The sequence below is a fragment of the Stegostoma tigrinum genome, chromosome 31 (assembly GCF_030684315.1).
Source record: "Stegostoma tigrinum isolate sSteTig4 chromosome 31, sSteTig4.hap1, whole genome shotgun sequence".
NCBI lineage: Eukaryota > Metazoa > Chordata > Chondrichthyes > Orectolobiformes > Stegostomatidae > Stegostoma > Stegostoma tigrinum.
In genome coordinates, this window is record NC_081384.1 from 2,756,341 (window position 1) to 2,771,124 (window position 14,784).

Sequence of the window (14,784 nt, forward strand, 5' to 3'; positions counted from 1 at the left end):
GGAAATAGCTGAAGAACTTAATAAGTACTTTGCGTCAGTCTTCACAGTGGAAGACATGAGTAGTATTCCAACAATTAGGGAGAGTCAGGGGGCAGAGTTGAGTATGGTAGGCATTACAAAAGAGAAAGTGCTAGAAAAGCTAAAAAAGGTCTAAAAATTGATAAATCTCCTAGCCCCGATGGGCTACATCCTAGAGTTCTGAGGGAGGTGGCTGAGGAAATAGCGGAGGCTTTGGTCGTGATCTTTCAAAAGTCACTGGAGTCAGGGAAAGTCACAGATGATTGGAAAATTGCTGTTGTAACCCCCTTGTTTAAGAAAGGATCAAGGGAAAGGATGGAAATTTTTAGGCCGATTAGCCTCACCTCAGTAGTAGGTAAAATTCTAGAATCCATTGTCAAGGATAAGATTTAAAAATTCCTGGAAGTGCAGGGTCAGATTAGAACAAGTCAGCATGGATTTAGTAAGGGGAGGTCGTGCCTGACAAACCTGTCAGGATTCTTTGAAGAGGTAACAAGTAGGTTAGACCAGGGAAACCCAGTAGATGTTATCTATCTAGACTTCCAAAAGGCCTTTGATATGGTGCCTCACGGGAGGCTGCTGAGCAAGGTGAGGGCCCATGGTGTTCAAGGTGAGCTACTGGCTTGGACTGAGGATTGGCTGTCAGACAGAAGGCAGAGAGTTGGGATAAAAGGCTCTTTCTCGGAACGGCAATCGGTGAAGAGTGGTATCCTGCAGGGTTCAGTGTTGGGGCCGCAGCTGTTCACCTTGTATATTAATGATCTGGATTAAGGGACTGGGGGCATTCTGGAGAAGTTTGCCAATGATAAGGCGGCAGGTGGACAGGGAGGTAGTACCGAGGAGGTGGGGAAGCTGCAGAAAGATCTAGACAGTTTAGGAGAGTGGTTCAGGAAATGGCTGATGAAATTCATATGAGAGTAAATGTGAGGTTTTGCACTTTGGAAAAAAGAATACAGGCATGGACTATCTTCTAAATGGTGAGAAAATTTGTAAAGCAGAAGTACAAAGGGATCTGGGAGCGTTGGTCCAGGATTCTCTAAAGGTTAACTTGCAGGTTAAGGTTCTGGACGTGAGTTTGCTCGTTGAGCTGGAAGGTTAGTTTTCAGACATTCCGTCACCATTCTAGGTAACATCAGTGAGCCTCCAACGAAACGCTGGCGTTATGTCCCGCTTGCTATTTATCTGGTTAGGTTTCCTTGGGTTGGTGATGTCATTTCCTGCGTTGGTGATGTCATTTCCTGTTCTTTTTCTCAGGGGGTGGTAGATTGGCTCCAAATCAATCTACCACCCCCTGAGAAAAAGAACAGGAAATGACATCACCACCACAGGAAATGCCATCACCAACTCAAGGAAACCTAACCAGATAAATAGAAAGCGGACATAACACCAGCGCTTCATTGGAGGCTCACTGATGTTACCTAGAATGGTGATGAAACGTCTGAAAACTAACCTTCCAGCTCAGTGAGCAAACTCACATCCAGAACCTCAACCTGAGCTACATATCTTCTCAAAACTCACTTGCAGGTAGAGTCCGTGATTAAGAAAGCGAATGTAATGTTGTCGTTTATCTCAAGAGGGTTGGAATATAACAGCAGCGATGTGCTTCTGAGGCTTTATAAAGCTCTAGTTAGGCCCCATTTAGAATACTGTGTCCAATTTTGGGACCCACACCTCAGGAAGGACATACTAGCCCTCGAGCGTGTCCAGTGGAGATTCTCACGGATGATCCCTGGAATGGTAAGTTTAATGTATGATGAACGGCTGAGGATCCTGGGATTGTACTCGTTAGAGCTTAGAAGGTTGAGGGGAGATCTAATAGAAACTTACAAGATAATGTATGGTTTAGAAGGGGTGGACGCTAGCAAGTTGTTTCCGTTAGGCGGGGAGACTAGGACCCGTAGGCACAGCCTTAAAATTAGAGGGGGTAAATGTAAAACTGAAGTGAGGAGACATTTCTTCAGCCAGAGTGTGGTGGGCCTGTGGAATTCATTGCCAGAGTGCAGTGGAGGCCGGGACGTTGGATGCCTTCAAGGCAGAGATCGACAAATTCTTGATCTCACAAGGAATCAAGGGCTACGGGGAGAGTGCAGGGAAGTGGACTTGAAATGCCCATCAGCCATGATTTAAATGGCAGAGTGGACTCGATGGGCCAAATGGCCTTACTTCCACTCCTGTGTCTTATGGTCTAAGTGAAATGTCAACACGATGGTCCCAAAGACAAATCAGAATAGGTTCTCAAAAGGAAAGAGAGCAGTGGAAGAGCAAAAGGTTCTAAGGGTTTACAGAAGAAAGCTGGCTCATAACTACACCATAATCCAAAATGTTGGTTCTTAAACGCATGTTTTAGTACAATGCTTTAATTGTAGAAATTCTTGGACTGGCCTGGAGTATGTACATTTGGTTTTGGGTCTTGTGGAGGGGTACAACAGATTAAGCACAATGATACCAGGGCGCTCAGGGTTAAACAGAGGATGAGTGACAAGCTTGTATTCCTAAGTGCATAGGAATTCCAGGTGTAATTGGACTAGGTCTGTGCACATGAATTCAGGAAGCACTGCTTCAGAAAAAGAATGGGCAAAAATCAGAAACTTTGCTAAATCTATGAATTTCATATCAATTGAAAATTTGACACTGAGACAGGGTAACTTTTGCAAAAACTCTGGACCCAAAGCAGGTAAACAGAACTAAGATCAGCTACTTACCAACTATACGGCTCCACTTTCCTTACAGTTCTCTTCTAATCCATCCAGTGCAGTTTAAAAAATTTAAATTAACCCAGAACACACTGCCACCTAAAATAATGTCCAGATTTCCACAATTCCACACAAGCAATTGCTTCCCTATTTCACCTAAACAGCCCAAATCTACCACAATAGTGGTGAGGGAGCATAGCAAATGTAGCTCCACCTATCTAATGCCTTAATTATTAAGATAACCAAGTGTGGAGCTGGATGAACACAGCAGGCCAAGCAGCATCTCAGGAGCATAAAAGCTGACGTTTCAGAAGGGTCTAGGCCCGAAACATCAGCTTTTGTGCTCCTGAGATGCTGCTTGGCCTGCTGTGCTCATCCAGCCTCACACTTTGTTGTCTCGGATTCTCCAGCATCTGGGGTTCCCATTATCTCTGCCTTAATTATTAGCCTCCTTTAAAATGGTCAACTTACCAATAAAGCCCATGCTTCGTCCTAGCACAAAGATTCCATTCAGAGCACCAATCTCCACATACTCATCGGCTTCCTCCCTGCACACGATAAAGACAAATTAGCACTTCTTTTGAATCAAGCAGAAGTATAGGTCAACATTAACTACTCTTCACTCAGTGGCACATGTCCAGCATTTGCAGTTTGCGCAGAACTACCAATAACACAAAATTAGACAACTAATTGGATTTCCTTCCGGGATCATCCCTTCATTCTAGTGAAAATTACAAGTGTATTTTTGTTTTGAAATTTAATGCAAATTCCAATCAGTATCGTTCACAACCAATGAAAAAATCCTCCACTGCCCCTGAATGCAGTGGCTTGAATCTTGAGCAGCAAGATAGACATTTTTAATTAGTAATGGGTTGAAAAATTATGGATAGTGGACAGGAAAGTGTAGGCACGACCAGCCATGATCATATTAAACAGAAGAACAGGCTCAAGGGGCCGAATGGCCTACTGCTGCTCCTAGTTGTAATGATGGTTTGAATAACAAAGTGGTTCAGCCTGCCCTTGTGGTTAGCAATGCTGCCTCACAGCACCAGGGACACAGGTTCGATTCCAGATCTGAGTCACCGTGTGTGGAGTTTGCACATTCTCCCCGTGTCTGCATGGGTTTCCTCCACGAGCTCTGGTTTCCTCCCAGAGTCCATAGATGTGCAGGTTAGGTTTATTGGCCATGGGAAGTTGCCCATAGCCTCCAGAGCTGTGCAGGTTAGGTGGGCAAGCCATTAGAAATGCATGGTTACAGGACAGGGAAGGCTGCTGTTTGGAAGGTCGGAGTGGACTTAATGGGCCAGATGTGGGGATTCAATGATTCAATTTAAAAAGGGGGTATGGCTGTGAAACTGGGAACAAGCGAGTTATCTATGCATGCTCAGGGACAGTGTATCCTGTGGCTGCATTAGTGCACTCACTGGACAAGTGATCATTTCACTGCTTCACAACTCCAAAGCAATTATACTCAATTGATTAAAAAGTGCTCTAGAGGTTATGAAATGTTATAGAAATACCTTTTTCTGTCACTGAATTCAACAACCTCAGACAGCTCCACATCTAACATTAGTGACTTTTGCACAGAGAGAATATAACTACCTTGTAAATGCACCACAGTTTCTTAGCAAGTCAACCATGGCAACACCAATAAAACCATCAACATTCAGGATAAGATTTGGTTTCTGAAACAGAAAGAAAAGTTCAATTCTCAAACAATATTTGGACATCAATAACACACACAGTTGGGGCAAGGTATAAGTTGTAGTAATGCTGAAACAGTTCATTCTTCTCTACATGAGTTTTTAAAAGCAATACACTAACATGTCAAACGAAAGCTCATCCACCCATCCTGTGCTGCAGGTTCCACTTAAGGAAAAGCTTGCAACAAAGAAAAAAGGAACCACATTTTATTGTTACTGCTGTTTCCAAATAATTTGGAAACAAGCTAATTCAGTGACTGCGTGCCCAGATTCTGCATTTAACCAAACCGCCATCTGGTGATGAAGCAGATTCCACAGTGCACCAACGTACACAACTCAAAGCTTTAGGAAAGATTTAGAATTTGACGTTAATCAAAGGCTAAACTAAAACCTAGCCACAAAAAAATTATGGAAGTATTCTTAAAGGAGTGATTGTTTCAGGTAAACCCAGTCAAGAGTCTGCTGCCTTCTCTGCCTCAACTCTGGAGGCCTTGATCTGAGTTTCCAGAGTTACTTTTAAAATTTCTAACAGCTGAATTAATATGTCACCCATTCTCTGATAGAACTGAATTCTGTGGGAGATGCGTTACTTGCCAACAAGTTTTCAGGCTCCTCTATTAGTTCCATACCTTGGAGGTAGTAATCTTCTCCACTTCCAGTGCGTAGTCAAGGAGAGGCGTGGCCGGGAAATGCTGCTTCACAAAATCCTTTAGGATCTGGACCCTCATGTCTGGATTGTTAATCTGTGATCAGGAAAGTTTGATTCATCAAATATCACAATAGTGACTTAAACATGCAGTACATAGAAGGAGCTTTCAGCTAACAGTATTCCCAAAGTGACTTCTTCATTCCCAGAATACATTTTTGGAACTGTTATAAATTTTATTACCTTTAGATGCAGTTAACCCTACGTACATTGGGAGGCTGGATCAATCTTCAACCCTGAATAAAAGGGAGTGCTTCCAAAACACTGAACATTAACACAATTGGCTGCGCCCTTAACAGCAGCCCCCAGTACTCCAGAAGCTCAGGACGACATACACTGATGTTCCAAACTTACTGGTTTTCCTGTTTTAATTTGTAAAACACTATTTTTTGATATATCTTAAATCAATTCAATGATCACGAGGTAATAGATATATAAATTAAGTGCAAATAAATATCGCATCATCTGAAATTCAATATATCAAAAACACTTAGATACTCAAGGGAATAGTACAGGTCAACACCTACATGAGGGGCAGGTTATTAATAAATGAAAGTTCATTAATTACCCTTTACTACTTCCAAACAATGAAATGAACTGTTGGCAAGGTGATTAAAAAAAAAGTAGCATCCAACGCTGAAGCACAGCACAAGGGGCCCCGAGTAGCAGGGTTCAGATCAAAGTTAACAAAGTGTGGAGCGGGACAAACAGCAGGCCAAGCAGTATCTTAGGAGCAGGAAAGCTGACATTTCGGGCCTAGAGCCTTCATCAGAAACAAAGCTTTTCTGATGAAGGGTCTAGGCCCAAAGCGTCAGCTTTTGTGCTGCTCTGATGCTGCTGCTCTGATGCTGCTTGGCCTGTTGTGGTCATCCAGCTCCACACTTTGTTATCCCAGATTCTCCAACATCTGCAGTTCCCATTATCCCTCTTCAGATCAAAGTTACCACATTTCACTGTGCTCGAGGCACATCTGGTGGCTAATTACAGAACAGCAGCACTAACAGTCAGGATTACATCTCCCAATGATTCACTTTCATGTAGGGAAGGTGCATTACATTTCATTTTATCAAAGCACAAAGAACCACTGAATCATCTTTTAAGAGTGAGTTTCTCTGAATGGTATTATCAGCACAGACCTTTAAGTGGATCACAGCATTCAGATTACATTTCAGACAGCCTAGGCAAGAAATCTTCACCCCACTCCAAAACCTTTACCACGACGAGGCAGCGGACTTGTCATAGTCAGAGTGCTACTGCTTTGGTGACTATGCATGTATATATAAAGATATTTAAGGAATAAAGTATATTTTTGAAATAAAATGTGTTAAACTAAAGAGATATCTTTAAAACAGGAGGCTCAGACTTCCTCTTGAATTAAAGACCTGACTATTGGAGTATTGGCTGTATTTCCACAGGACAGCCAAGAAAGTGAGTGGCATTGTGCCTTTCTGCCACAGAAGGCTTCACAGCTAAGCCAACCTTCAGCTAAAATGAAAAAGAGTGCTGACAGATACAGGTTGGATACCCTTTATCAGAAAGCCTTGACACCAGCGGTGTGTTGGAATCTGGATAGTTTTGGTTTTCAGATGCTTACCTGAAGTAGTTTTCTCCCCCATTACATCGAGAGAATATGAAAAGATGGACTACTGATTTCAACTGATCCAAATTTTGCATAGAAATCTCTTATGAAGAGAAGCTTCAGAGAACTTACTTTTCATTTGAAACTCAGCCCATATAGGAAGATCATTTAGTTGAAAACTCAACTAGCTCTCTACAAAGCTGAAAGTAATGACTGCTTACTATACACAGCTGTCTAGAAATTATGTTAGGCCACATTTGGAATATCGTGCACAGCTCTGGTTGCCAGACTACCAGAAGGATGCAGCAGCTTTGGAGAGGGTTCAGAATCAGTTTACAAGGATGCTGCCTGGTTTGGAAGGTATTAGCTATGAGGAGAGATTGGACAAACTTGGTTTGTTTTCACCTGACTGTCGATGGATAAGGAGAAAACCTGATAGAAGTTTGCAAAACTATGAGACACACTGATAGAATGGATAGATGCAGAGTGCAGAAAAGGCTTTCGGCCTATTGAGTCCGCACCAACAATAACTCCCATTAATGCTGTGCTAATCCCAACCTCTTGCACTTGTCCCAGATCCTTGAACATGATATCTGAAGTGCTCAACCATACACTTAAAAATTGTAAGGTTTCCAGCCTCCGCTACCTTCCCAGGCAGTGCATTCCAGATTCCCGCCACCTGCTCAGTGAAAAAGTTTTTCCCCAAATCCCCTCCGAATCTCCTGTCCCTTACCCTAAAACTCACGACTGACCCCTCAACCAAGGGGAGCCATTGCTCTCTAATCACCCCGCCCATACCCCTCAACCATGCATTCCTGTCTTCTTTGCTGTAAAGAATACGGTCCACACCTGTCTAATCTCTCCTTAGAGCTCAACTTCTCCATTCCAGGCCACATCCTGGTGAACCTCCTCTGTACCCAGTCTACTGCTAACACATCCTTCCTGTAGTGGGGTAACTAGAACGGCATGGGGTACTCCAGCTGCAGTCTGACCAATGCTCTGTACAACTCCAACATTACCTCCTTGCTCTTATACTCAATGCCATGACTGATGAAAGCAAGTGTCCCATATGCCTTAACTATTCTATTCACATGCTCTACTGATTTCAGGGATCCGAGAATAATTTCCCCAAGACCCCCCGGTTCATCTAAGCTACCCAGTGTCCTGCCAATCATTAAATAGTCCATCTCCCTCACACTTATCAGGGTTAAATATCATCTGCCACTTACGTGCCCATTTGACCAACCCATCTATATCTTTCTGTAACTTACAACCATCTTCGCTACTACCCACTATTAATTTTGGTGTCATCTGCAAACGTGGTTCACATGCCCCCCACCACAGAAAAGGCAGCAGTGGGATATGAATCCACACCTCTATCAAGGCTGGGACTGGAGACCAGTCAGTGCCGTCTTCCCCAGGGTAGAAATGTCAGTTACTAGGGGACATGTGTTTATGGTAAAGGGGGAAAGTTTAAATGCAATACTTAATGCCTCTTACAGAAGATGGTAAGTGTCTGGAATGCACAGCAGATACAATAGCACAAGGTATCTTGACAGGTACATGAAAAAGCAGGGAAGAGGGGGATATGGACCGGGTAGAGACAAAAAGGTTTTTATGTTTAAGGCATCATGTGTCAGTGCAGTCCTGATGGGCTGAATGGCCTGATCCTGTGCTTTTCCCTTTTGTTCCCAACCCCTGATAGTAATCATCACCTCCTTACAATAATGAAGAATGAACCCCCTTGCTTTGACAGTAATCACCACCCCCACCAGCACTCTCCTCCCGCGTTCATTCCACAAAACGCTCAATGCGGCCTCCTGCCATTTAATGATTGTTGCAGGGACTAATGATTCCAGAATGAGACAGGGAGAGTGGGTGTAGGGAGGAACATGTACCTTATACATGTAAATATAGCACAGATTTTCCTAGCAGGATGACCATGGAGACTCTACTCAAAAGGGAATTGCCAGCAGAAACAAGCCAGAGCCAGTTGACATGGTTCAGGAGAGTATGGGTCACAGATTTCCCATGACATAAGGGTGCATTTAGAGAAGGCATGGGTTTTCAGGTCTTTCCAGTTTTCGGATGTGCGGTTAGAGGGTACTGGATTCTTACACTCACTGGGTGTAAGAAATGCAACTTTTTCTTCTTTTTAAAACATAGCACAAAAATACGTGGTGGTGTCATTCTGCCTGAGATACTGGAAACAACACTAGCACAATAGCATACAAAACTAAGTTAGAACGCACCGACTTCACCCGATGTCCAATTCCCATAATCAGCTTCCCTTCTTTTTTCATCTTATTGACAAAGTCCATCGCAATGAGGCTGCTGTCAAAGGCTTTGCTGAATTGCTTAGCAGCTGCATCTAAGGCACCTCCAAACCGATCACCCTACAGACATATGCACACATACAGAGAAGATTAGTAGTAATTTGGGAATACTGATCTCCCAATATCCACAGTAGTATCCATAGTGCAACTATCAACTCAGTGGAAAATTATTAACAGTAAAAACGAAAACACTCCAATAGATATGAATTTGAACCTTCCAAGGGGCAATCAGCAAACATATGATGCTCAGTGCCAATGTGGCCACAGAGCATTCTAGTTATCGCCTTCGTATCATAAACAGCATGTGCACAGCTACCTGCCAAGGTTAAACTGTGAAATCTCATGGACTTCAGCTGGTGTTCAACATATGGTTTTGGGCAGCATATATGTACATTGTGTTACTCAATGGACCAACGTGTATACACATACACACACAGGGTTCATCTGAATATCTTTCATAACTTCACATCAGATAGTTGGCTACTTGAGTAATTTTCCCATTATCTTGGTTACACATTTTTACTAGCATCTTTGCTTGGAAGAAAGCAAAACAATTTGTTTCCAACTGTGTTAGCAGAAGCTATTAACCTTCGGTTGTTCACGAATGATTTGTCAATGATTCCAAAACAGTCCAAGATAATTGAAAAATTGGATTCACATCATTGCATCCTGAAAGCCTGAAGCAATACTAGCTGCCCTCTATGTGCAGTTGCTGACCTGGGGTTATTCACAGCATATTCAAAATGTGGGAAGTCTAAATTGCTTATTAATATCTAGTACAGCATTCACACTTTCCTGTTGTCCCTGCTCACTCATTACAGCAGCTGAAACAGTATGCACTGATTTTAAAGGACAGGGAGTTTAGACAGGATGAGTGAGTCTAAAAGGGCACATTATTATAGGAATATTGCTGATTGTTTGGGTAATTTAATATGATTACTATTTCATTTTTCACAATATGAAAAACAAAAATTAGTCAGCCTAGAAGACAGCTTTCCTTAGACTCTTATCAGTTTACAAGATGAGAGGCTGATCATTATCCTGTTCAGCAACATGGCACATTCTTACAAACTGAGAATGATACATCTCTAGAGTGGAATCAAACACGAGTCAATGAAGGAGCTGACAAAACAGCTGTCGTCAGCTTCTGAGTGCAATGATTCAGATGCATGCACACTGGCATCAATCTCACAAAGCAGAGACCTGCTTCAAATTTTAAAACAATGAATGAGTAGATTTAAAATTATAAAAGCAAATAAGATGCAGTTTAAGTGTACAACCCACATTCTATTGATTTGCACCAAGATAAATATAACACCACTGATGCTCACAATGGTAAGGAGGCCAGACGTGAGGCTGGAGATAAGATCCTTCCCTGCTCGTGCACAGACAATGGTGTTGTGAGCTCCAGAGACAGCAGGGCCATGATCTGCTGTTACCATCAGGCACATCTCAATAAAATGGCAGGCATGTTTTGGCAATCTTGGAGAAAGAAAGAAACAGAATGTCACATATGACTAAACAGACAAACATTTACCAAACCCACTTTTAATTAACACTAACTTTAAACTGCAATGGTTTATTAGTTTCAGAACTTTTACCACAGTGACAGTTTGTAGATTAACACTGGTCATTTTACTCTGAAGAAAATTTCCCATTTTTCTCCACTTTCTGCCTCGCAATCCATGCCACCATTTCATGAGTACACACTGCTCTGCAGAGATATTACAATGCACAGAAATCATTTGGCACTTAAAAGTCTAAGGGGCATTTAGAACATCACAACAGGCTGGATTTCTGGATTACCAAAGATTAATGCTCATCCTGAAACCACTCATACTCATTGCAATACCGGTTTCACAAAACAATCCAAATGTTTACAAGGATTATAAAGGATCCAATGAGATTTTTCAGTGGCCCAGTATTTACAAATTTATTGGAGCAAACAGTTACATTGCTCAGTCATTTGAAAATTATTCCAACACTTCTATTTTTCTTATTTTAGCTGAACGACTTAGAACACCTTGAGTTAAAACGATCCAGTCAATGTCAAAGAACATTTTGCCCTCCCAAAATTTAATTGATTTGAGCCCAGTAGGACCAGGCACATATTTTACCTCCTCTGGAACCACAGCAAGCCCAAGACACCTCCGAGGCCCATTTCCTCCTTGAAGATTTCAGTGATGGGCATCCCTGCGTAGATGAGCTCCTGACCCCGCTCATCACAGATGCTGGTCATGAAGGAAGCTGGTTTACGGATTAGACCCAGCTCCTGCAATATAGGTTCAAAGCACATACAGAAAATCAGAACAGGTGTATAAGGAGGTGGTCATTATTTAGAACAGGATGCATAAACAAGACACCTCATATCCTGCAGCCAGCGACCATGTCTCCAAATGAAGAAATATTGAAGTTACTGGGATCAAAAAATTCCCAGCCAATCTAAGTTTACATTGGCAAGGTGGGTTCTCATTTCTGTGCGAACAAAGAAAGTGCCAAGGTTTTAAAGCCACGTTTCATAACATGATTGGTAAAGAAACATTTTTGAATTTATCAACGTGAAGCCTAAGGGGATTGACAAGACCGAGGTATCTGTCCATCTGGGCCAGATATGTCGCAAGATGTTTATGAGCAACAGAAATCACCAATTAGCAAATGAAATACAAGAGAGAGAAACTGTAACAGACAGTCAGTCTCAGGAATTCTCTCTGTAGTTTCCACTAATTTTCTCCTCAATATTGGCCATGGTGGTATGGGGGTGTGGTTGCAAATATTGGCATAAGGCATTCACCAGATGTAACTGCTTTGCAAATATTTGTTACCACATTGAGAGAAGCAGGAAAGGTTTCCCGACCAGAGATGCTGGCTGCATCGACAACTTACTCTTGCCCAGGAATAGTCCATTGGCACAGTCGGAGGAGGAACTTCTTGAGCAGGTGCAATCACACCCTTAGCAACGAGGTCGTCATAAACATTTCTATCAAATTAAAAAGATTTCTCAATCTGCAGTATTCTTGACATTATGACAGTATACAATTGGTTTAAACAGATCAGCTCAGTATTAACTAGCTAATGATTATTCAATTAACCACATAATGACTGTTCAATTGCTAGAAGTACAGTGCTTATAAAGAGTTCTGCCCCAATCAACCCCCTCCCTATTACAGCACCAGCTGAGCCTGCCTCTCTACTGCACATTCCCATACCAGGAAATTATGTTTATCTGTCACCCTGTATAAAATAAATACTTCCAAAATAGTCCTAAATGTGCTGTTCACCCCCATCCCTTTTCTGATTCCCTAGTGCGTCTGTAGTGTGCTCTTACTTGATGACCTCTCCAAGTTCATCAAAGTTCCTTGGCACAATGGCCCCACTCTCTCTCAGGGCCTGGTTTTTGGCTATTGCTGTTTCAGAATTCTCATTAGCGCAGGCACCAGCATGGCCAAACTGCACCTAGATGAGGGGAGAAAAAATATCTGTTACCTGGTCGAGAAATAAGGGGCATTCATTTCCACCACATGCAACATTAAACCCTTCAAAATAATGGTCTCTGACCAGAGCCAACATTTTATGGACGTGCTCCATATATTTAGGTATTGACATGTTTTACAAAATTTATTTACTAGCTCCATGTTTGCAGCTTGTTACAGAAAGCTCACTCCACACCCCACCGTGAATTTTCATGCTAACCAAGGGAAGGAAAATTAGGGGATTAGTTGAGAAATTAGCATACCTTTCTAACTTAGGATCCAGGATCTGCCAATAATATTCACAAGTCAAAGCTTGAAGGAGTAAAGCTGCTTTTACTACATCTCCCAGGAGGTTAGGTACATAATGCACAGGAACGAAACTTCACTCTACCATGCACTAAACACAAAGAGCAACTCAAAATGCTTCCACTATCTACAGCCAGGGAATGGAATTCTCAACATGGGGTTAATGTTGGGTTCTGGGTCAATATCTAGAAGGATTTAAGCTGAAAAGGTCCCATGACGTCATACGTTATAAAACAACTTAAATTTCATTGCTCTAGTTGCCTTTGAACACAGATCCTCAACTCTTTCTTTTTGAAAATTTGCTTTACAGTGGTGGAATAAGTAATAAGCACTTACCTCAGAGGCAAACATGGTTGCACAAGTGCCAATGCACCAGATGACCACAGGCTTTGTAATTCGTCCTTCCTTAATCCCCATGCAGATCTTGTACTCCTCAGTTCCACCGATCTACAGAGAGTTTCAGGTTAGATTGTTCTTGCTTGCCTTAGTTACTCATCCAACTTGGAAGTGCAATGTTAAAACTCTCATATGCTGTTTAAAACTTTGAATTCTTGGATGCTGAATTCCCAGTGACACTGGCACTTTGCATCAGTGCACGGGTGGGGAGGTGGATGCCCAAAACCAACTATATGTACAGAAAGTGCAACTTCCAAGTCGGAAGATGCCAACCAAGGCCTTAACGCATAAATACAGCACTTGGAAGTGGTACAGTATCACGAGTAGGGATCAAAAGGAGATATTAATCTAAGGCTAATCTGCCTTCTTTGGTCAACACATTACTATCCATTCCTCTACAAATGACAAAAACGAAATGAACTGGTCTAAATCCTGTTTGTTATTTCTGCTGTACAATACACAATTGCCAGGTTTGCCCAAAATTGAAGCAGCTGTAACTCAACTGATGTAACTTCAGATGTAACTCAACAGTGAAGTTCCACAGGATGCCCTGAAGAGGTGAAGTGTTTCATTAATGAACAAACCATTCATCTTCCTTTTTGTCAGAATTCCCAAAGCTACTAATTCAAAGATACATTACTCTAATGCCAATTGTTATTTCACAATTTTGGTGGCCTTTGCTTTCATACATGTTGAAAACCCTCTCCCAACCTTTGCCAATCTCACCTTCGCATTGGCAACAAAATTATAAGCAAGAATCACATTTTTAAAAAGTACAAATTTTGTGTAAAGTTAAAGAACTGTAGAAGTTTATGGCAGAGAGAAAAAATATTGCTTCAGAGTAAAATATTCCTATAACAAAGCATCACACCCTCAAGCCCATCACCCACAATAGTAATCAGATCTTGGTTGGCAGCAAGATTTCAGTTCCCTCCCAAACTTTAGATAGCTAGTGAAGAACTGGACCACAATGAGGACTTAAGCCGATGTCTGCTCGAGCGCCCACCTCTCCAAGGACAACAATCATCTTAACTCCTGGTGTGTCCTGATAACGCAAGACATGGTCCATGAATGTAGATCCTGGATACCTGGTATAAAGGGAGTGAAGGCAACACTTATTTCTCCAATATTTACTCATCTCAGTAGAGATTTTTCATTGTTAAATACTCATCTTTCAAAGACAAATGTTACTTAAAAAAATGGTACAGTTCCTGGTGAGAAACAGTTCAAAGAACAGCTTTTGCTACTATAAAGATGGTGATATCCAGAATATTGAACGGGATATCAGATTCAAACAGTTGGGGAGTTCGATTCTGCAGAGGTAGTGAATTTTTTTTAAAAATCTGAGTAATTTATTGTCATTTGATGGTAGTTTGGGGAACTTTTGCATTAAATTGACATGCACAATTTCTGGAGAAGATGGAGAAACTCAGTAGCACACGAATGCACACAGGGGAAGGGGGTATCCAGGAGAATTTGGAGGGATTTGGGAGAAATAAAGCCTTGCCAACTAAAGTACTGAAAGAACACTTAGTCAAAGTCAGTCACTGCTGCTGTAGGATACCCTCCAGTAGCCA

At 41.9% G+C, this 14,784-nt stretch overlaps 1 protein-coding gene across 3 annotated transcripts in view; it reads right to left on the reverse strand.

Annotated features, from left to right (window-relative positions):
- Window positions 1-14,784, reverse strand: part of LOC125466212 (ATP-citrate synthase) — a 74,766-nt gene that overhangs the window by 3,363 nt on the left and 56,619 nt on the right. For all 3 annotated transcript variants that reach the window (XM_048560436.1, XM_048560437.2, XM_059638899.1), the window contains 10 exons: window positions 14,214-14,295; window positions 13,148-13,258; window positions 12,361-12,488; window positions 11,919-12,012; window positions 11,153-11,307; window positions 10,367-10,517; window positions 8,952-9,095; window positions 5,044-5,157; window positions 4,314-4,396; window positions 3,183-3,259 (listed from right to left, as the gene is read on the reverse strand). In XM_048560436.1, coding sequence (XP_048416393.1) covers window positions 3,183-3,259; window positions 4,314-4,396; window positions 5,044-5,157; window positions 8,952-9,095; window positions 10,367-10,517; window positions 11,153-11,307; window positions 11,919-12,012; window positions 12,361-12,488; window positions 13,148-13,258; window positions 14,214-14,295 — 1,139 coding nt within the window. The remainder of the gene's footprint in view (window positions 1-3,182; window positions 3,260-4,313; window positions 4,397-5,043; window positions 5,158-8,951; window positions 9,096-10,366; window positions 10,518-11,152; window positions 11,308-11,918; window positions 12,013-12,360; window positions 12,489-13,147; window positions 13,259-14,213; window positions 14,296-14,784) is intronic.